Source organism: Copadichromis virginalis, linkage group LG4 (genome assembly GCF_057382275.1).
Source record: "Copadichromis virginalis isolate Kocher_CV1m ecotype Utaka linkage group LG4, C_Virginalis_male_GT1.1, whole genome shotgun sequence".
NCBI classification, from domain to species: domain Eukaryota; kingdom Metazoa; phylum Chordata; class Actinopteri; order Cichliformes; family Cichlidae; genus Copadichromis; species Copadichromis virginalis.
This window is the reverse complement of record NC_140621.1, coordinates 11742760-11763663: the sequence shown is the minus strand read 5'-3', so window position 1 is coordinate 11763663 and position 20904 is coordinate 11742760. Positions and strand designations below refer to the sequence as shown.

At 41.3% G+C, this 20904-nt stretch overlaps 1 protein-coding gene across 3 annotated transcripts in view; it reads left to right on the top strand.

Moving 5' to 3' along the window:
• Window positions 1-20904, top strand: part of mei1 (meiotic double-stranded break formation protein 1) — a 64183-nt gene that overhangs the window by 38638 nt on the left and 4641 nt on the right. Inside the window, exons 23-31 of one of the 3 annotated variants that reach the window (XM_085453563.1) lie at window positions 125-314; window positions 6917-7030; window positions 8144-8254; window positions 11574-11761; window positions 12089-12173; window positions 13459-13643; window positions 17000-17081; window positions 17486-17592; window positions 18552-18683. In XM_085453563.1, coding sequence (XP_085309689.1) covers window positions 125-314; window positions 6917-7030; window positions 8144-8254; window positions 11574-11761; window positions 12089-12173; window positions 13459-13643; window positions 17000-17081; window positions 17486-17592; window positions 18552-18683 — 1194 coding nt within the window. The remainder of the gene's footprint in view (window positions 1-124; window positions 315-6916; window positions 7031-8143; window positions 8255-11573; window positions 11762-12088; window positions 12174-13458; window positions 13644-16999; window positions 17082-17485; window positions 17593-18551; window positions 18684-20904) is intronic. The other 2 variants (XM_085453564.1, XM_085453565.1) reach the window with 2 other exon arrangements.

The window sequence follows — 20904 nt, the reverse complement described above, 5'->3', positions numbered from 1 at the left end:
CCTCTTTAGGCTACAATTGTCTTCATTCAACTGATTCTCTTTACTGCTTTGGGATAATACTGTTACCAAGAGATATTCTAAATGGATGTGCCTTCTTTGTTGTGACTTTTTTAATTGACCACAGGACATGGTTTGCACCAGAGAGGCTCCTCTAGCTGAGCGAGTGTTGGGTGTACTAGAAGTTCTTCTGGGAGGTCAAAGAGGCTACAACATAAACCTGTGTACAAAGCTAAGACCAGCCTTGCTCCAGGCCCTACAGCGGGTCAGTGTGGTGAACACAGACCATGGGTTTGAACAGGAATACGCTGCACAGGGTAAGAAACACAGAGCTTATATTGTAACACCTCTAGCATCTTCAAAGCAAAATAATCTGTACAGGAATCAGCGTAACTGTGGCTCTATTGTATTTAAATTAATGAGAATAGATGCACCAGAATAGAAAAGATGAAACAAAATTCACTTTAATTTTTTTCTTTTTCTTTTTTCCCCCAAAATGTACCAGGTAACATTTTTATCAGCTTCATGGAGAGCTGATTAAAAAAATTGAGAGAGCAGTTTTAATTCAAACTTCTGCGAGCTCTCTCTGGGAAATACAGAGATAAACCGCACAGCATAAAACCTCTGGCGGCAGCTTCGCGCACTCGCCGTGCAGCGATGAAGCAGTAATGGAGTCTTTCATTTAAAGTTAATGTGCCTCAATCAGGGAAAGCATTTAGCATATTATGTGTGACTCCAATTGTTTTTATAGCACAACAGCTTTTAAGTAGGCTCTGCTGTGAACGGTGTCCTGTCTGTTGGAACAGCTGATTGTATCTGTGTGCAGAGACATTCATTATTTTATTAATACATATTTAAAGGTGTATGTACACAAACAGTCAGCGTGTAGTGTGCTGTGCAAAAGTCTCAAACCACTCCTCATTTCTTGCTGTCTTTCTTGCTTTCTTGCTGCCGACGAGTCAGACTACCTGAACATTTTCAGGGATGCTTGTTTGTTTGTCATTCATCATTCAAGCAGAAAAAAGTACCTACTGTAACTCAAGGGATGAACCAGTGGTCTGTCTATACATAACAGACAACCTAGCAAAGAGCCACTTCTCAGTTGCATCTTTTGGCACTTCATTATTAGAAGCCTGCTATAAAGCCACAGTGTTTGCATTTCTTTAGTTGACTATGAAAAATGCCAAAGCTAACACAGTTAGCGTAAAATAGTGTTTTTCTGCCACCAAGTTGATTACCAAAGAGCTGCTAGCTAAAAACTTAGTGTATCTGGTATGGTATTGCAATTACTAGACACTGGGAGCAGATGTAGACCAACAATAAAAGGCTTATAAGGTTTATTTAGAGACTGAATTAAGTTAACAACAGGCAGATGAGCAATTAGGCAGCTAGTGTTTCTGTCAGATGAGCCCAGAGAGGGTCTGCAGAGAGGGAGACTGGTAGTTAGTGAAGGTAGCAGCAATAGAGATGTGCAAGGATTATTCAACTCTGAGATCTCACTTGTTAGATTCTGTGTTTGAGTCGTGGAGGAGTAGCAGGTGGGCAGACTGAAATCCAGGGTAGGCGAAGAAAGCTTAATGGAGAGTGGGCAGGTAGGGGCTGACTGACTCTTAGAGTGGAAGAGGAAAATGGCCAGCTGTGATCTTTAGACTCCTCAAGAGAGCACAAGTAGCTTCACCAGGAAACGAACAACGAACTCAGAAAATTACTGAGCAGAAAACACAACAGCAAAAACTAAACTGGAAGATCCAATTTTGAGAGAACAACTGCCTCAGCCGGTCCTTACGTACCGTAATGAGGCAATGGGCGCAAGTGCGTGAGTGGCGGCTTCGCCTGTGGGTGGAGACACAGGTAAAGCCCACCTCTCTGTCTGAGAGAACAAAGAGAGACAGAAGGAGAAAACAGAGGGGAAAACAGCCTGCCCAGACCCTAACAATATCTCAGCATAGTGTGCAGTGTGTCCTTGAGAAAAATGAGGAAAATGGACAAATGGAGGAAAGGAAGAAGTGGCAGACCTAAAAAACTATCCGCAGTAGGTAAGCAGTATCTGAAAGGTATGTCCTTTAGAAAGAGGAAAAGTCCTGGCAGAGCACCTGAGAGATTTATCTGATCCTTCAGATGATTCATCTAACAGAGCTAATATAAAATGAAGTTAAGGCACAAAATAAAATAAAGGTAAATTTTAAGAAATAGGTAATTTTAAGAAAATCTGTTATAGCAATAAGAATCTAAACAGCCTTGTTGAATAAAAAAGGTTCTGAAAAGAGTCCACAGAATTGGCTAAATGTAGTTTAGTGGGAGACTGTTCTAAAGCCTTGGTGCCACAGACTGAAAGGCTCTGTCCTCACTAGTGTTTAATCTTGTCTGACGAACAGCTAACAAATCCTGAGCCTGGTGGCCATCAAGAAGCTATTCATAGTGAAGGTAAACAGGCACAGAAGCTGAGATATGCCCATGTACACAAGAACTGGACTGAAAATCAGTGGTGACTGGTCTGATGTAGTGATGAATCCAAAGTAAAATTTATGGTACAAATCATCATCCGTCTGTACAGCAGTTACAAGAGAGGTGCAATGGTGAGTGTCTACAGCCATCTGTAAAACAGGGTGGAGGCTCGGACGTGATTTGGGGCTGCATTTCATACAGTGTTGCTGGTGATCTGGTCAAGATTTATAGAATTATGAATGCAGAATAGTGCAGTACCATCTGGAAAGCATCTGATTGGCAACGGCTTCGTTTTTCAGCGATAATAAATGATCCCAAACGTACTGCCAATGCAGTAAAAGCATACCTGGATAGGATAAAAACCACACAGTGGAACACTATCAGTTATGGATTTTCCTTCCCAGAGCCCAGACCGCAACATTATTGAAGCAGAGAGCAGAACAAAAGGCAGCCAACATCCAAAGAAGCAACTATTCCTGAAGACTGCTTAAAGAAATGACAAGAAAGCTGCCTAAGAGAGTCCAGACTGTGTCAAAGAATAAAGGTGCTCATGCCAAATATAGACTTTATTATATTCTGTATTTCCATGTATGTTTGCACGTTTCAATAAATTCCTGTGTCTATTTCCTTTTTTCCAAAAATGGCAAAATATAAAGAAAGTAGAGGTTTTTAAGTACCATGTGATAGATTTGTGATAGATAAGTATAATTTCTAATATATGTACTTATTTAGAAATGAGGGGTGGATCAAGACTTTTGCACATTACTGTCTTTTTTTTTAACTCAAAGTATATTGATAAATTAATTTTCACTTTACAACGTGACCTCTCAGACAACTTTCAGACTCTGTGTGTACTTCCACCGAAAATGTGTCCTCAGCTCTGTTTTTTAAACCTTGATCCCGAATTTAGGGATGAGCGCTAATGCCTTAATAACTGTGTTAATAATTATGACTCTGTGGTTACAAAACACAGCACTATACTAATAGATTAATTTTCTCACACATAAAGTGATTCACCATTCTGAATGAATGAATTCACCACTCAGCGTTGCGCATCGACATTAATGCCAGCTGATTTGGCTTCATGCTCACTTATGTCTCATTAAGTCACGGATACGGTTAATTACAGTCGATGTATAGAGGTAAACGTTGCAGCTCGGCCCCCAGAGTTTGAGTTTCACCATGTGGGACACTGTTTTATTCGTCTTTCTTAGTCATCCAAATGAAAACATTTTGTAGCAAATAAAAGTTTCAGCTGTTTCAAACCCACTCAGCACAAGCTCATCCACACAGTACACAGGAACACATCCACCTGCAGGGTGAGGTAGTGGGCTCCCACACAGTGAGACATAATAGATCAAACGCATGTCGGGTTTTTTTTCTCCCCACACAGCAGACACTGGAAGATTTATCCAAGTGAAGCAGCAGCAGCCACACCTGAGCTGTTTGGTTTGAGATGCCCTTCTCATCATTTTGACTTGAAAAGAAAAAAGATTTTCATTTAAAAAGAGCTATTTTTGATTTATTGTCTCTCCACAGTTATTAACACAGTTTATTACTCAGGCTTTTCACCACAGCTCAAACGAAGAAGGATTACATGCTGTTGATTGGTGAGCTTTTCTGTATCTAGGATACCAAATTTAATTGAATTAAATTAGGGAAATTTAGCAAGTTTATGCGTCTTCGTGTTTGCAGATGTTGTTAGTTCTTCTGGCATAAATAATCAAAAACTAATGGAACCTAGTAGAATAGTAATATATTAAAAATGCATTTGTATTTTGTTTAAAGAAAAACAACTTTCACAATCAATTCATCTTTTGCTCCATAACCGTGACGTGAGCGTGCCAAGATGTTTTACTGGGGGTTAAAAATAACAGTTGGCATATACCATAATAAAACATCTATTAAGTAATGTACACGGATTAATTGGAGCGTTTGGCACAATGTCTTGTGCGATATAATGGAAAGCACTTAGGCTAATTATTCTCAAATATGATTGATTTACGTTTGCGAGTCCATTTTCTCTGGCAGCATTTTCTTTCTGCTTTAAACGATTGTTATAGTGACATTCAGAGATAGCAGAAGAGCTGTTTAATGATAATTGTGTTTTTTCTTCTTTTTCAAATTAGTACATTTGCAGAAAAGCACAGCTGTTCAGATAAGAACATTTATTGCAGAGCAAACATGGGCACAAAGATTATATTGACTTGAATTTATTTAAAGAAAAATTTGTGGCAGTCGAATGAGGCTTGGTATATCCTAAAATATGACTTAACAGCAGCTGGACACAGTGCTCAGTTTAAGTGCAGTGCTATTTCTTATAACCAACCTGCCATATAAATCTCATTTTAAGTGAACTGGAATAACAAAGCCTCCTAAAATATGGTTGGTTTTGAATTGGATTAAAATGGCAAGAAAAAGTCTCCGTCGCCTCTGATTAATGCTGGAAGGAAAAAACCTCGTAAAATGAATTCCTCGACCAGGCAGTGGAAGGTGAGATACCATAAACTGGGGTGTAACTGGACACAGTCAGATTAGGTCAGACAATTTCACTTCACTTGTTTTGCTCATAGACTGTATTTAGTAGATGGACGTAGCCATCATGATGCCACCCATCAGTTTGTGCACTCTTCAGGTTGAAGTCTTATGGTGGGAGCCACCTTAACTCTCTGGAATGCTAATCAGATAATGCTAGCATAGCCACAGATACCAGATTATTTAAAACTACAAATCCCTCACCAAAACTGCCATATAAACCTCTTGGATGAACTGTAACTGGCTTCAGTTCAAATTATTTGTCAGATTATTGTATTAAAAATACTCCAAAGCGAACCAAAAACACGGTGGAGAGGTCCACTTCACTGACTACAGTTTGTGGAGTTAAAGGACAGTAGACAGTGACTGGCTAAAGCTGGCAATGTCTGAACATTCATTAGCTATACCAGCTACAACATTTTGTTTACCAGGCTGTAAACATGTTTATTTCATCTCTGAATTTGTGCATTTTATGATGGATGTGTACAGCCATTCGTTAGCTTTTGGATTTGCTTGTGGAGCCAACAAAGGAAATTTAGGAAAAACGTGTTTTTGGCTCTTCTCTGTTGACTTAATTTACATTAAACAGTTATATATGTAGAATTGGTCGTTATTACCATTTCACTCGATCAGTTCACATTTGAATTTTTAATATAGCTGCATGTTGGGCTCTGCGCTGGGAGCTCATCGAAAGCATAGAGCGTGTGTTGCATATTTTGATATGTTATGAGCTTGTATGACTGCTGCCTTGGCTAGATCTCTGGTGAAAGAGATTTGATCTCTGTTATCTTCCTGGTGAAACACAGTAAATAGTTAAAAAAAAATCTCCTGCTGGAACCTGCAGGTGGATGCAGGGGTGGTGGAGGGGTCAAACTGCAGGCAGCAGTGCAGACACTGAGATGAGAGATGAGACATTTACATCTTAAACAGAATTTGAGGAGAGTGTAGCATGTCACACGGGTATAAATTAGCTTGAGTGGACTGCCTAAACTAGCATCCGGGCCTCACTTGTTTTCAGAAGGCTGCTGTATCTTTATTAGAACCATAAAACCATGACATAAATGCTGAAATTGAAGGTTTGTAACAATGAAAAAAAGAACAAAAGAATGCAAATGTGCAAATAATGTATTTTTTTGTTATAGGTGTCTGCCGTATGGTGTTATTACGTCTGTGTACTTGCCCAGGTTAATGAGCACAGCTGAAGGGCACAACAGCAGCGTGCCAGCTGGGGATTCAGAAACTGTTGCTGTGGTTAGCCTCTGCCTGCTTTCTGCTCATCCCGGGCCCTGAGGGAATTACAGCCTGTTATCCCTCCACATGTTCCAATTCAGCCCACTGTAATTTGCATTAATATATACTTTATATTAGCTTCAGTGCGGCGGCATCCCAAAGGGGAGATATTTTAATGTTATGCAATACAGCAGTGAAAGGGGAATGTAGATGACTGTTCAGCCTGAAGTTTCTTTCCAGTTAAAGTCCCCTTGCCCTTTGTCTCCTGTCCCCTCTGGTCCTTTTTCTCCACCCTCTTACGCCACCATTTATCCTAGCTATATCTAGACACCTAATATTGGTTTCTAAAGTGTGTGTGTGGTCATTTTTAATCATTCTGAGTAAGATGTGGTCATTTCCTCCCGGTTCCTTTCTCTTCACGATGACTTGTGCTAGCTCCAGAAATCCCTCTTAGGGAAACCAAACTTCATAAAAACCACAAGTGAATGCAAGAAATCCTTCATCCTATAGAGTGCATGTTTGGACCACATCCTCTGTGTTGGCTTTGTTGACAAATGATGTGCACAACAGGTTCCAGACTAAAGTAATGACTTGAGAGAAAATGCTAATTCATTGTCATTCTCGTCTCTCGCTCTGTCACACTCCATCCTCTGTCTTACCTTTTCTTTTTTCTGGTTTGTTTTTGTTTGTGTCTGTTTTTATGGAGCAGTGAACTCACTCCCTCTGGTGCTGAAGCTGCTTTGTGTGACGCAGGCCAATGATCCACCTTCATCTCCCCATTACAGTAATATGGAAGGAGTGCACTTCAAACTGCTATACCATGGTGAGGCCCCAAGGTGCTGCTGACATGTCACGCTGAGCACAGCTCTCTCTCTCTGCATTTATCTAAAATATCCAAATAACCGCTCAAGCCCCCTATGTTAAGAGGCAGATTTAGCAACATGATCGCTACAGCAAACAGTTTCGCTTACAGTGATACCAAGAAAAGCTCCGACAGCAGGCAAACAAGTCAGCTCGCTCTCTCAGTCATCCACAGAGACTGCATCTCCCTTTCTTACAGCGTCGCCGGCATGCCATCTTACTACACAGCAACACAATTATCTAGCGAGAGAGACAATGTTGTCGTGTTTGTTTCCTCTTCTGCATTCATCTGTATTTCAATTACTCCTCACTCACCTTTGATTTAATACCATCCTCACAAACATACTCAGAGGAGCGTTTTCTGCTGATCTGCAGATCAAAATGCTGCACTGAACTTTACTAGACGGTAACTCATAACTCCATGCCTGTTACAAGGGTCTAATTTGCTTTGCTTTTCGTCTTTATGTCAGCAACACTCATCCCTCTGTGGCTTACCACGTTTTTCTTTTTACTGCATATTTGGAGCCTCATCCTCAGTTGTAAGTTGTATATTTCAGCCCACTGTCTTTTGCAGCGTTTCTCAAATAAGGGTGCTAGTAACCCTATGGTTTCTTTAGAGTATTGCAAGCACACTTTCTTTTTTTATTTAAAAAATATCCTATCATGATCTTTAAGATAACTGTTACTCTTGGATCTTGTCTTGTTGTTCTTTAATAATGATATATTGCTATACTAAACCCCTATATATTGCAATGTTTTTGGCATCATGAATGTTTTGATCAGGCATTTTCACTGTTATTGACGCACCACGACATGCAATAAATGACAAAGCCCACAATGTTACATTTGATCTGCTACATCACATTTGAATGCCCCTGTATAAAATCCTTGAGAGCACCGCAGATAAAATCATAGATGAAAGAGTGAGAAAATTGTTGGATACTCGACTATATTTTACATTACATTTAGGGTCAGCTGTGCAGTAAAGGTATATTTCCCAGAAATAATGCCCGTGTGTTTATGTGTGTGTGTGTGTGTGTGTGTGTGTGTGTGTGTGTGTGTGTGTGTGAGTCAGTGAGTAACATAGCAGGGAGGTTGAAGCCTATAAAAACAGAGAGCCTGCTGCCTGCCATCAGCTACCTGTACTGCTGCCTGAGCCTGTCCCCTGCACACTGCACTGACAGAGGTTAGACACGTTCTTACTGCCACTTTTAGTTACACTCTGCATGGTCTCTGTGCCTTTTATTCACTCCTTCTCTTAACGTCACACCTTTCACACACGCAGCCTCTTCACCCTCTGTCTCAGAAGGTTTCTCTCGACTCTTGCTGTCTTTTCATTTCGCTCCCCACTCTCCTGTTTGAGAGAAGCGAGAGGCTGACCTTGATGCACGTTGTACTGAGGCACAAAGCAAATAATAACCGTAAAAGCTCACACCTGCACTACAAATGGTACACAGGCTTTGGCTCGGTCGTGGACATTGTCTTTGGCTCTTGTCTTTTGTTACGGTGTCAAGTCTGTGAGCTTGTCGCACATTTGCACAAAAGCAATGACTGGCAGACTCGTGTCGTCGCCTTGCTACAGCTAAATACCTGTAACACACAGGTCCAAACACAAATAGCACTTACCGCCACGGCAACATGTAGGTTTCTAAGGTAAGAAATCTCACATAAATCCATATATAGACGAACAAAATCAGTAATTAGGTGCAGCTGGAAGATGTATGATAACATAAGGGGGTTTTTCCAAGAGAGTTTCACTAAAGCTTTTATTTTTAGAAATCTCTCTTTAAAACCAAAGTCGCTCAATCAGTCAATGAGCCAGAACACAAAAGTATCAGGTACTAAAGAGCTTGAGAAATTAATACTTGAATATTTTTCACAACAGACAAAAGTATGCCTTCAGACCTGTTACACTGCGCTTATCACAGACATTTATTTGATCAGTTACAGGGTATTCTTTTCTAGTCATGCTGAGTGCTCAAAGTGTTTATTCTATAAGTCTCATTTTACTCAAACATTGCTCTATTTTTTACAATTAAAGCACTTTATCCACCTCACATCTATGGCCAATTTAGGATCGCAAATTAACTTAGCATGCATACTGTATGTGTGGACTGTGGGAGGAAACCGGAGTGGCTGGAGAGAACCCACGCAGGAACACAGAAAGACTCCAACTGTGGTTTGACCCAGAAATATGCCTTCTGTGAGGCAACAGTGCTAACCAGTACACCAACTTCTCTGGTTAACTTGGAGGTCAGACAGAAGGGTTACCATTGGGAAGCAAAGCTAATAATGTCAGTGGTATTAATTTGCAGTAAGGCTCCGTGATTATGGACAACAATTATTTTCATCAGTACGGAGATCCACATTATTTGTCCGATTATTCATTGATTTTAGTGATAAATGTGTTTTTATTGCACTTTCACGTAAACCGAACGCTGATATTACGTTTCCATATATGTACAGATCTTTGCATCAAAATAAAATTTGTCCTCATTCACCTAAATACAGTGCACCTCTTTGAAAAAAGTAAAATAGATTTAAAAAGAAAATGCCCTGCAGAGCAAGAGGGCACCTTTATTTTGTGTTCTGTTCCTGTTAATTAATCCGTAAATTCATCTTTGCAGACAAATAAGGTGTTTGTTCACCTGGTCTAAGTGCATCTCTAGAAGCAAAATAAAAAGGTTGTTGTTGGGTCTGTGTTTCCACAAACCCCGCTAATTCTAGAGACTTATTCATCATGAAGAAAACAAGACAGTCGATCGATCCATTACTACATCAAAAGAAACAGATCTTTCAGATAGGATGTATCTACAATAAAACCTCCCCCAGCACAGAGTGGCTGGAAAGGTGGTCAGGATCAAAGGGATGGCTTTGATCCTACTGCTTAAACTAAGACTGTACAAATTTAAGAAACACAATGGCAACATTCAACAATTAGACTTAACAGTTGTCAATAAAACCCCTAGCAAAGTACTCGACGGCTTTATTTTCCCTCCAAGGTTTGCATACAGCACAGGTGTTGCCACTTTGGAATAATTGTGCGAGGGGGTGACATATCTTTTGTCCGGTGTGTTGACCATTTTCCTGAAGTGTTCGTAATTCACTGTCTTTACTGCACGTGGAGTGCGATTGCATTTGTGATTTCAGTGCGTCTTTGTGAGCTGGATGCATGCGCAGCTGCACTTTTATGGATGCCTGAATTCATGTTGGATGACTTACGTTAGCAACCACGATGTAGCTTTCTTAGGTTTCATGCCTCAATATACTGCAGTTTTTTTGCAGTAGATGACTGCCCTTCCCTTTATCTGGTTCTGTTGGAGGTTTCTTCCTGTTAAAAGGGAGATTTTCCTTCCCACTATCGCCAAGTGCTTGCTCATAAGGGGTTTCTGATTGCTGGGTTTTCTCTTTCTTATTCTAGAGTTCTTACCTTACAATATAAAGTGCTTTAAGGTCACTGTTGTTGTGATTTGGTGTTTTACAAATAAAAATCTAACGATTTGAGTCTGTAGTATTTTTTCGGACAGTTCAGTTGAATAAGTTCTGTCCTGCAGGTTTTAGACATCCCCCTGGGTCAACACCTGAATCACATGATTAGTTCTAAAGAACTTCAAGACATGTTGAGGAGGTAATTTAGCCATTTAAATCAGTTGTGTTGGATCAAGTACACATCTAAAACCTGCAGGACACCGGCCCTTGAGGCCTGGAGTTCCCCCACACCTGATCTAGAGATTCTAGAGACAAGCCCTTCACTCTCTGCTCTGCCAGACATTTGAGTTTTGTTGCATATTCATGTGTATCTTTTGGTGTAGTGTTATTCCAGGAAACTGGCACATGCAGGCACGTGATTTAGGGAGCGCTTAATTTTGCTTTGCATTCTATTGGCGAAGTGCGCTTTTTCAGTATCGCTCGATCATGCTCATTTAATTATGGGAAGACAAAATTGGGATTAAAGTTCGATTAATTGTGGCGCTCTACTTTGCAGCTTCTCCTGCAGCCTCTCTATGTATTCAGCCTTCATTATCACTAGTGATCAGTTTACAGCTACCTGTTTCAGCCTCAGGCTAGACACTATTTCAGTGATGGTGCAAAGGAGAAGGAACACATTACTCTGTTTCAAAGCGAAAAGAACATATGATTACTTTAAGATTGTTTCATTTGGGGGGATTTTTTTAGCACTTGGAGGTGATGCTTTGTTTGCATCTTGTTGCCCTTGTGTCATATCGTTCTATTATCACATTGTTTAAATTATTCAGCCTGCCCACATGTATATGGTAAAACAGCAATATCAGTGTTTATGAATAGAGAACAGTATAGTTTAACCTATTTTCACTTAGTAATGTTACAAAGACCTCACAGGTGTTTGCATTGTTGTGGGTCTGTTGCTGCAGCACGTCACTCTGCAGTCATAAGGACCAGCTGCTATCAAAACCCACGCACAGCGTAGTGAAACAGAAGCACACATCCCATTAAAGTGTGATGACACTGTTCCTTTTCTTTCCCAGCTGTCTCCATGCTGCTCTCTAACAGCGGGCTGATGGACCAGCTGCAGACAGTCTTCTCCTCTTCCTCCTCCTCCTCTTCCTCTGCCACATCCCTCTCTCCATCAGCCTGTCCTCCTTTGGCCCTGCTGTGCTGCTGCCATCTACTCCTGTCCTCCCTCATTACCTTGCAGCGTGTTCACTCCACTCAGGTACACACAACAGCTCAGCTCTGCTCTTATCACAACTTCACGATACAACTTCATACAGTCAAGGGCAAGACACAGCATAATGTAAAGTAGGGTATAGATTGAGATATAGGGGCAGAATGCAAAACAGAAATTGGATTTGCTTGATGCATATCTCAGTGAGGCCGTGGTACAAAATAACACGCTTTCTTCTTTGCTTTCAGCCGGCACTGCAGGGATAATAATGCATTTTAACTCACAAAGATTTCAGTCCTAATCTTGTTATATTCCTGATTCCTCCCCTCTCTCTCTTATTTTCTACCCTCTCTCTCTCATTTTCTATTATTTAAGGTCCGTAAGAGCATCACTTGGAGTCTGGACACAGCTGTGCAGCGACTCCTTACTCAGAAGAGAAACACAGACAGTCTCCTGCTGAGTAAGAGACCAAATTTTACTGATTGTTTTTACAAGTCTTCATCCCATGCAGACAGCCGGCGGCAAAACAGTTCATTAGTGCTGAAATTATAGCAACAGTGTGTGACCCAAGAATACAAAAGAAACTTGGCTGAAAATTCTGCATTTGTGGTTGGCTGGTGTTTTTCTATTTTCCTCAATTTGCTTTTATTCTTCCAGATTTGTGTCTTGAGTCATCTGTTCCAGAATTTTGTGCTACTCGGTTTCCCTGTCCAACGCAATTATGAAAACATCGGGAGGTCCATAAGACCAAGATACCTGTGTTCATATGAGTAGCATTAGGCATCCCTGATTAATGTAACATCTGTCCATATACTGTGCAAACCAGAGGGTACTAATGGGGTCCACCTTTGCTTGGTTTACATGTACATACGTAAAGTCAATGTGTTATCCTCAGTGGAGCTAACCAAACCATGCATTTCACACACTTTCATTATATTAAGTGGCCCCAATCCCACTGCTGCACTGGGAGACAGATCATCCCTGCTGCTCCTGCATCTCTGTCTGTCAGCTGGATAAGTGGCCTGTCAGAGTTGCTGTGATGTATTGGCTCCCTCCCTCTGCCTGCCTCTCTCTCTTTCTAGTCACTCAGCGTCCTTTCTCTGTCTTTCTCTCAATTTTTATCTCCCCTATGCTTCTTCCCAGCCTGCCCGTATATTTCCAACTCTTCCCGTTTCTCTCTATCTCTTTGGCCTGTCTCTCCTCCCTCTTTTCTTCTGCCACTAATTGAGTCCTCTCTCCCTCACAGGGCTCTAATCTCAGTGTACATGGCATTAAGTGGGATTCAGATGGCTGGCAGCACTAAGTTTGGATTCCACTGTGTTTTAGGAGTCTTTTTACCCCTGTTGTTCGCTTTTTCTCCATCACTACTTGGGTCTCGCTGAACTTCCTTCAGTTTCCTTCACTTCGTTCTGCCTTGCACTCTCTCTCTATGTACTTGGCACTGACATCTTTAACTTCTTGCCCTCTCTTTCTCTCACGTCTCTTATAAAAAAATTGCTCTCAGTTCCTTTCAGCTGTACTCTTGCACCCTCTGCTCCATGATTGTTACCATCTTTTTCAGTTTTTACTCACACACTCGCTGCTTTCTGTTGTGCTGTGGACCTCTTTCTTCTGTGGCCTTGCCTTCCACATTTATTTTCCTTCTCTCTTTCTTTCACCCTCCTTTGCTTAGACATTCCATCATTCTCTTTATTTGCTCTGCTTTTTCAGACATTTACAATTTTCCTCTATCTCCCTCTTCCCAGTCAGCTACCTGAGGCTGCTGCAGGCTCTGCTTGATACTGACCTGGCATCGGAAGTTGTGTGTCTGACTTCTGGTCCTGGCTTGGTTGGGCTCAGACCTCTTGGGGTTGAAGACGGTGCTTTGTACCCACTTGGCTCCAGAGGGGCGCAGTGCCTCTCAATTGCTCTCAGTGGACTCCTTCTGCAGGTATTAGCATGTTTGAATATGAGTAGGTTTGTATTGATATGGTGATTTGAGTGTATGGGTACAAAAAGCTATCTGGATCCGGTTCAGTTTGTAACATTTTCTTGAGAACATTATGACAGTGATTCACAGGTTTTTGGCCAAACGTTTAATTTTGCCATTGTTAAAGAATTCCTCCCAAAATTCCTGGATCTGGATCCAGAGTGTAAATCATTTTAATCCCTTTAGCCTAGAGGTGGTGTGGTAAAATTTGCCTGCAAATGTGTCACAACTTTTTGAGCAAACCTGCTAACAAAGAGACAAACAAACAGACCAAACCAAGCCAATCACATAGCCTTCTTGATGGAAGTAATCCAATCAGTTTCCAGAATTAACAGCTTTCTACTACTTTAAAACTTTCACTATATAGTTAGATATATTACCTATGTCTTCTGTATCACGCTCCCTTGTGGTTCAGCGGTTTGGAGTTGTGGCTTTCTCCTGGGTTTGACTCCATGGATTATATTCTGCATTTTAAATCAACTGGGAAAACATGTCGTATGCCATCTTGCTTGATTGCAGGGATTGAATAATATCTGCCTGTTATAAGCTGTCCTCTGTCTGTCTGTATATCCAGTTTGCCTGTTATCAGCCTGCTGAATGGCTATTATCAGGCTCATGCATATTGCCTTTAGGCCGTTACCCTCCCCTACCTGCTGGCACGCTCTAAAGGCTGTTATCATCTGTTGTAATCAGTGATAACAAGAGACCAACACCGGCCCCCTTCTTATTGCTTGCCTTGTACATCCTTGTTTCCTTTCCTTACTAAACCTCCTTGCACATCATTTCCTCCATCTTTCCTTCGTGCACAGACCAGCTCAGTGTGTCAGTAACGTGCAGATGTCAGACTTTTTTCCCCGTAGTTTAGCATGAAGGTGTACTTATCTGTGGAATCCTCCTCCTCCGTGTTCCAGCTGCCTGTCACACCTCCCTGCATCAAGCATAAACAAACTTCCACATAGGATACACATGTCATATCCTGGATCATAACTTCTCCAGCAAAGCTTCTTCTCTCCTCATTCCTTTCTCCTGCTGATTCGTTTTAGGTGTTGAGACATCCTTCATGATGGCACACCGAGATTGATTTTCAGGTCACGGGAAAGAAGGCAGAGGAGACAAGAAGGCACAAGTTAGAGAAAATGACAAAAGCCCCATATAGTGCAGGGGACGTGTGATGAAGCACATGTAAAATCTGCAGTGGTAAAAGATTACTATATTACTCATGTTGTGTGGGTGTAAATCTGCCTCGCTTCTGGAGTCTGGATAATTCTTGATGATGTAAGTCATACATTTCAGGGTAGGTTTCCATTTAGGGTAAATTTGAAGTAATGGTTGAAAAAGTAGTAATTATGTTTTGTGTGTGTGTGTGTGTGTGTGTGTGTGTGTGTGTGTGTGTGTGTGTGTGTGTGTGTGTGTGTGTGTGTGTGTGTGTGTGTGTGTGTGTGTGTGTGTGTGCGCGAGAGAGAAAGACTTTCACTGCAGCGTTGCATTTCCCAGTTCTTGCTTATGGAGGGTATGAATTAATATAACAAGCTAGTTCAGTAAATCCCTGTGTTATAATGAAAGCTCGAGCGCTGCAGTACCCAGTGTGCTGTCTCAATTGTTACTAAGCTAGCTGGTCTAGGACATTTAATTGTAAAACTGTGTCTTTAATGGTGGCTTTGTGAGCAAGAGGTACATAATGAAAAACTGGAGAAAGCTGCACGCCTTCTATAAATCGCATGCACATATGCAGCAAATGGAATAAAAACACCAGTGTGCACGCACATGGTTTCACAAATGCGTTAACGGTGTCGATCTATCGCCGGATACAATAAAGAATATATGAATGACAACTTAAATGCTCATGTTATGAAACCCCCTCCCCCCCATCGCTCCTTTGACACTTCCCCTTGCCCTTTATCCCACAGCAGAAGTAACACAAAGGTAATCTTTAAAATCTTTACATAATGACAGTGAACCTGCCTTTCACAAGCGCAGTTGTGTGGGGAAATGAGATGCCGATTGATTTAACAGTTAGCACTGCGGCACTGCACACGGATCCAGTGCAGTCACGTCCGTCTCTACATTGTTATTACATGTTGGTGGTGAAACAAACGGTCTAAAGTATGACTAACCCAAAAGAGTAGCAGATGATTTCTTTGTCAAAGAAATCATGAAGAATATTTTCTATAGGCTTTTCTTGTAGGATGAGAGTTATAGGAGGCCTCTAGCTATTAAAAAGGTATATAAGGGATCATTTGTGCCATAAAGCAATTAATATACTGAATAAGATGATGTGATGTATTTTGAATGGAATTGAATGTTCACATGTTTATATGTATGAATGTGTGCTTGATTTGAATCGATTGACTTGATGATCCAAAGACAATTTTTCCACTAATGTGGACAATAAAGTAATTTTATTCTGTTGTATTGTATATGTGGAACTGTTGGGTGGTTTCTGTGTCAGGCCCGCACTTGTTTTTTCTTCTTCTGTGCTGCAGTATACCAGCCTCTGGTTCCACACTAGCAGCATTTCCTCTCTCTGTAAGAAGCTGTAGTGCTGAACTGAGTTTCAGTTCTATGGTTCAGTGCTCTGTAGTCTGCTATTCAGCAGCTGATATGAGTTCCCCACTCTCCTCCTCTCCTTTTGCTGTCTTTCCTCTCGATGCTCCGATTCAGCAGCAGCAAGACTCACTGCAGCTCCAGAGTCCCTCTCCCACACATACTTTTTTCGACTCTGCGCTGCTCTCCCTTTCTCCTTGCTTGTTCTTAGCTCTCATTTTAACCTCTCCTTTTATCTTCCTGTCCTCATTTGCCCTCCTCTCATCTAAGCGTTCTCGTACCTCTGCACACTTCAGCTCCCTCGCGCTCACTCCAGCTCATCCTCTTGACTCCTTTCTTCAGCTTTCTGCTCCTCGCTGCTTATGGATTATAGTCCAACTTTCCACTGTCATCTATATATCTCCGTGGCCTACTTCAGTATTTTTGGACACTACATAGTGCTCAGTGTAAGCCCTGACACTGCGGGAGAGACATGCATTATTAAAACATCACTCAGTCACTCTCTCTAGTGTTCCCTTCTTACCCCCCTTCTTTTGCTGACTGCATCTCCGTCTGTTGGAGAGCAGATATCTGTGTTTCTTCCCCCAATTCATCTGTTGCTGCCATCGCGCCCATTTCTGCCGAGCGAGAGCACACAGGCACACGTTTCACATTCTGCTCTTTCCCTGGCTTGCAGCGATTTGACATTTTAAAGCTGAGAGATATTTTTTCTTTTTCTTTTTTTTTCTTCTGCGAATCTCATGTTTTACCTCAATGTGTCTCTTTCTCCTCAGAAGCACGAGTTGCTGTTGCGAGCCTCAGTCAACTGTCTGAGCTCCCTGCTGGGCTTCCTTCAGAGAAAGAGTCCCGCTACAGGTATCAAACAGAGAGATGGGGAAAGAGGGAGTGAGTGAGGATAATGTGCACACGTCCACAGAGAAAGAAATGAAAAACTGCAAATGTATATATTTGAAGGAGATTTGAGAAACAGCAGTGTTTTATGAGTATGACATGTACAGCTGTGGAAAGCAACTGTAAGTGAATTTACAGCAAGTCTTGAGTTGTTTTTTTTTTACTTTGTAACTTAAACTTGAAATAGCATATGTGAAGGTTACATGCCATTGTTTATTCGGACAATATCTGTGCAGCAACAACAGGTTTGTCTTGAGTGGATCTAAGTAAGGCGTGTGTGCGTGTGTGTGTGTGTGTGTGTGTGTGTGTGTGTGTGTGTGTGTGTGTGTGTGTGTGTGTGTGTGTGTGTGTGTGTGTGTGTGGAGCAGCCAAGCATGTGGTGTGTCAGCCATGGAGTCGATTCCTCCTCCACAGCCTGCTCAGCTCAGGACAGAGCTGCCTTCTGCACCCTGCCATTCTCAGATTCATCATACTTGTAAGATGCTTTACAAACACACACACAAATACAAATCCAAGTAATAAATATTTGATAGCAGAAGTATTCAAAGAAGCATTTAGATCACATCCAAGTGAATACAGTGCAGTCCATCCTGACACAATACAGCGAATCAAAATAAAAGAAAAGTCATTACCATGTCTGTAAGCTCACTTTATTTATTATTCATTCAGCTCGGGGTTGGAACTGTGGGATTACTTGGAACTACTGGTCAGCTGGAGCCCTGTGAGCCTCCCGCTGCATTAAAAATGTCTGACCTAAAGCATTTTGTGAAAAATCTGGGACAGCGTGTGACTTTGTCCTTCCAACACAAATAAACAAAATGGAAGCAGATTTAATGGAGTTAGGCAGCACTGTGACACGAGTTTAAACACTTTAAATATTTAGCTTGTTTTTCACTTGGTCTGAAATTCACTGTCCACAAACCTAAACATACAGTGGTTGTTAAGAAGGAAAAGAAACAGTGTTGCTCACATTTTTCCAGACATCATTGGATTACATGGAAAGGTAGAAGCAACCGAAAAAGTCCCAAACTATGAGCCAACCAATCAGTCATGTGTACTGAGGAGAACTTATTTTCAATGCAAAGTTAATGCAAATACTTATTTGGTGTGTTTGAATGATAATTAAAAAAAATATTCATGCCATTATTTATGAAAGACTCTTAATTTTAACAAAAGCGGAACAAAATAAAAATCAGTCAGGAGGGACAAAGACAGGAGCAGCCTGTGGCCACCACCACCTATTGGAGGTTGTCTTTTTGCTGCCTCTCCAGTGCACTTGTTGACACTGATGTCCCCGAGGTTTAATATGATAATCAAGTTAATGGTTTTAGAGCAGCGTTTGTTTTTTTTACTGCACAGTAATGTACATCTGTGCAGGATCGTGCATGCGTACGTGTACATGTGTTTCTGCATCTGTGCTTGTGTTCTCCGCAGCTGCTGCAGGACAGCGGGACACCAGTGCTGCGGGAGCCTGACCTGCTCCAGGTGATGGAGGGAGTGGAGAGGAGGGGGGTGAAGGAGCTCAGCAAGGAAGCAGAACAGGCCCTGAGGCTGCTGCTGACACAGGTAAACCTTTGCACACACACACGTATGCTCACACAGATAAAATAGGAGATAATCACACAACAACAGGCCTTCAGTTACCTGTGGATCTGTTCATTCCTCAAATGAATTAATTAGAAAAGGAATCATACAAAGTTCAGTTTTAGCTGGAATCAGTTTGTATTTATATGTTGTGAAAATCAAAACAAGCAGACTGTACTGAGGGGAAATGTGTTTGTGGAAGACCAGGTAGGTTTGTGCAGTTGAAACAGTTATTTCACGTATTTCAACATCTCAAAAAGTAATCGAGTATAAATCTGGATCATGACCAATGTTTGTGTTTGACTTAGATTAGAACATGTACAATACATAAAAGCAGCAAATGGCAAATAATAAGTCGAGCCCGCCCCACACGAGCATGAATCACAATACATTCCACCTCAAGTCAAGGTGAAAATCAGTTTTTCATTAGAAATGCAAAAGCGACTAATCACGACTCCCAGCAGGAAAAAGATTGAAGAAAAGTAACAAACAAGCCTACTGAATTATTCAAATAATTATAATATTCATCACGCATTGTGATGTTGATTTTGCCTTTGCACGCTTTTCATCACTCAGTCGTTCTGTGGTAAGCAAGCGTGTGTTGCTGAATTTTTCTCCCGATGTGTAGTTTATGTTGTTATGAAGTTTGCAACCCGGGTAACCACCTAAGCAAACATTTAGGCTGTCAGTGTGTAAATGTTTAAGTGCAGTTTGAGCTGACAAGCCAGGGTGCGATTTCAAATGATTACTGTCTCACTACCTCCTGAAAGCCAAACTCTAAAGAATTAACTTGCCATCTCTTTATCTCCAAGTATTAAATCTTATCACTGCGAAGCATTAAATTACAATAAAATCAGTTTGCCTCTAAGTAGACATTTCTTTTTTTCCCTCCTGGTCGTTATTTTAAAGATGACTTTGCAGAGTCTCCTGCTGCAAAGACAAACGCTGAGCATCCTGCTCCACTCGTCTTTTCACAGCCAAACCCAACCATAAATGCTATAAAGCATAAATGCATCTTCAGTGGCTAATTAAAACTTAGGTTTATATTTTTAAGTAACTGTTGTGTGTGTAAAACTGATTACTGAACTGTGAGCTAACAATATGATTGCAGTTCGTGTCAGTCTGGGCCTCTCCTCTCCATCCCAGAGCACAGCAGACCAATCAAACTTCCCAACATGGCAAAAGACTTATTGAAAAAATGACTGGTTGACTTGGATGATTGGTAGATCTGTCTGAAAAGTGAGAGGTTAAAAGTCATCTTTTCAAGTTGCTGAAAAGACCTTTAGATAAAAATGTCTTAATCAGCTTGAGAAGTAAAAGGACATCTCTTCAGTTCCCTTTTTCTATCACAGATAGGGTCAGGAGCATCTCAGTGGGTACTGGACCAGTGCATGGCCTCTGACACATAGAGAAACAACCATTTACACTCATATCAACACCTTCACAATCTCCTCAGACGACCAGCAGCTTTTAACGGAGATCCTTCTTGCTTTGAGTCATGCTTTCTTTGGCCACAGGCTTGCAGGAAGAAGGTCGCCATGCAGCACAAACAGTGTGACAGAATCAAACCTTAGATATTCATAAATGAAATAGACGCTTAATCCAGTGTAGAACGTGATTGAAAACGTGGATGATTTCAAGTGTTTGTGACAGCCTGTTACATTTTAACCAAATATCAAAGCTGTTGGGCCGTATAGCAAGAGTGTTTTAAAACACTGGGTTTCATGGCTGTACTCTGTTTATTCCAGGAAAGATGGACTAAATTTGGACCGGATCAGACAGACATGTGACATTTAAAAAAGAGCGAGCTGGTGGAGTTATGTTAATTTGACAGGCACAGAAATATTTGTGGTTTATTTGCAGAGCTTTTCTACCCATCATATTGTTGTGTTGCAGATTGCAGCATAATTTTTTTTGCCAGCCAAACAGATGTTAGCGGAATAGCTGAAATTACTCAGTTTATTTTCCCCACAGATCACAGAGGTGAACTGAGTTTAAAAAAGAAGTTGATGGAAACAACTGTGCTTTCTCTCTCCTCAACTGTGATCACTGGCACAAGCTCTTTGTATCGTTAGTATCATTTGCCAAATCGCTCTTATTATGTCTGAACTGGTCTCAAGATGGTGTATTCTCTGCACGGGTGGGGGGGAGGGGGGGTGCGGTCCGCGTGAGGTGAATATTCCTGTTACCCTAGTTAGCTTTG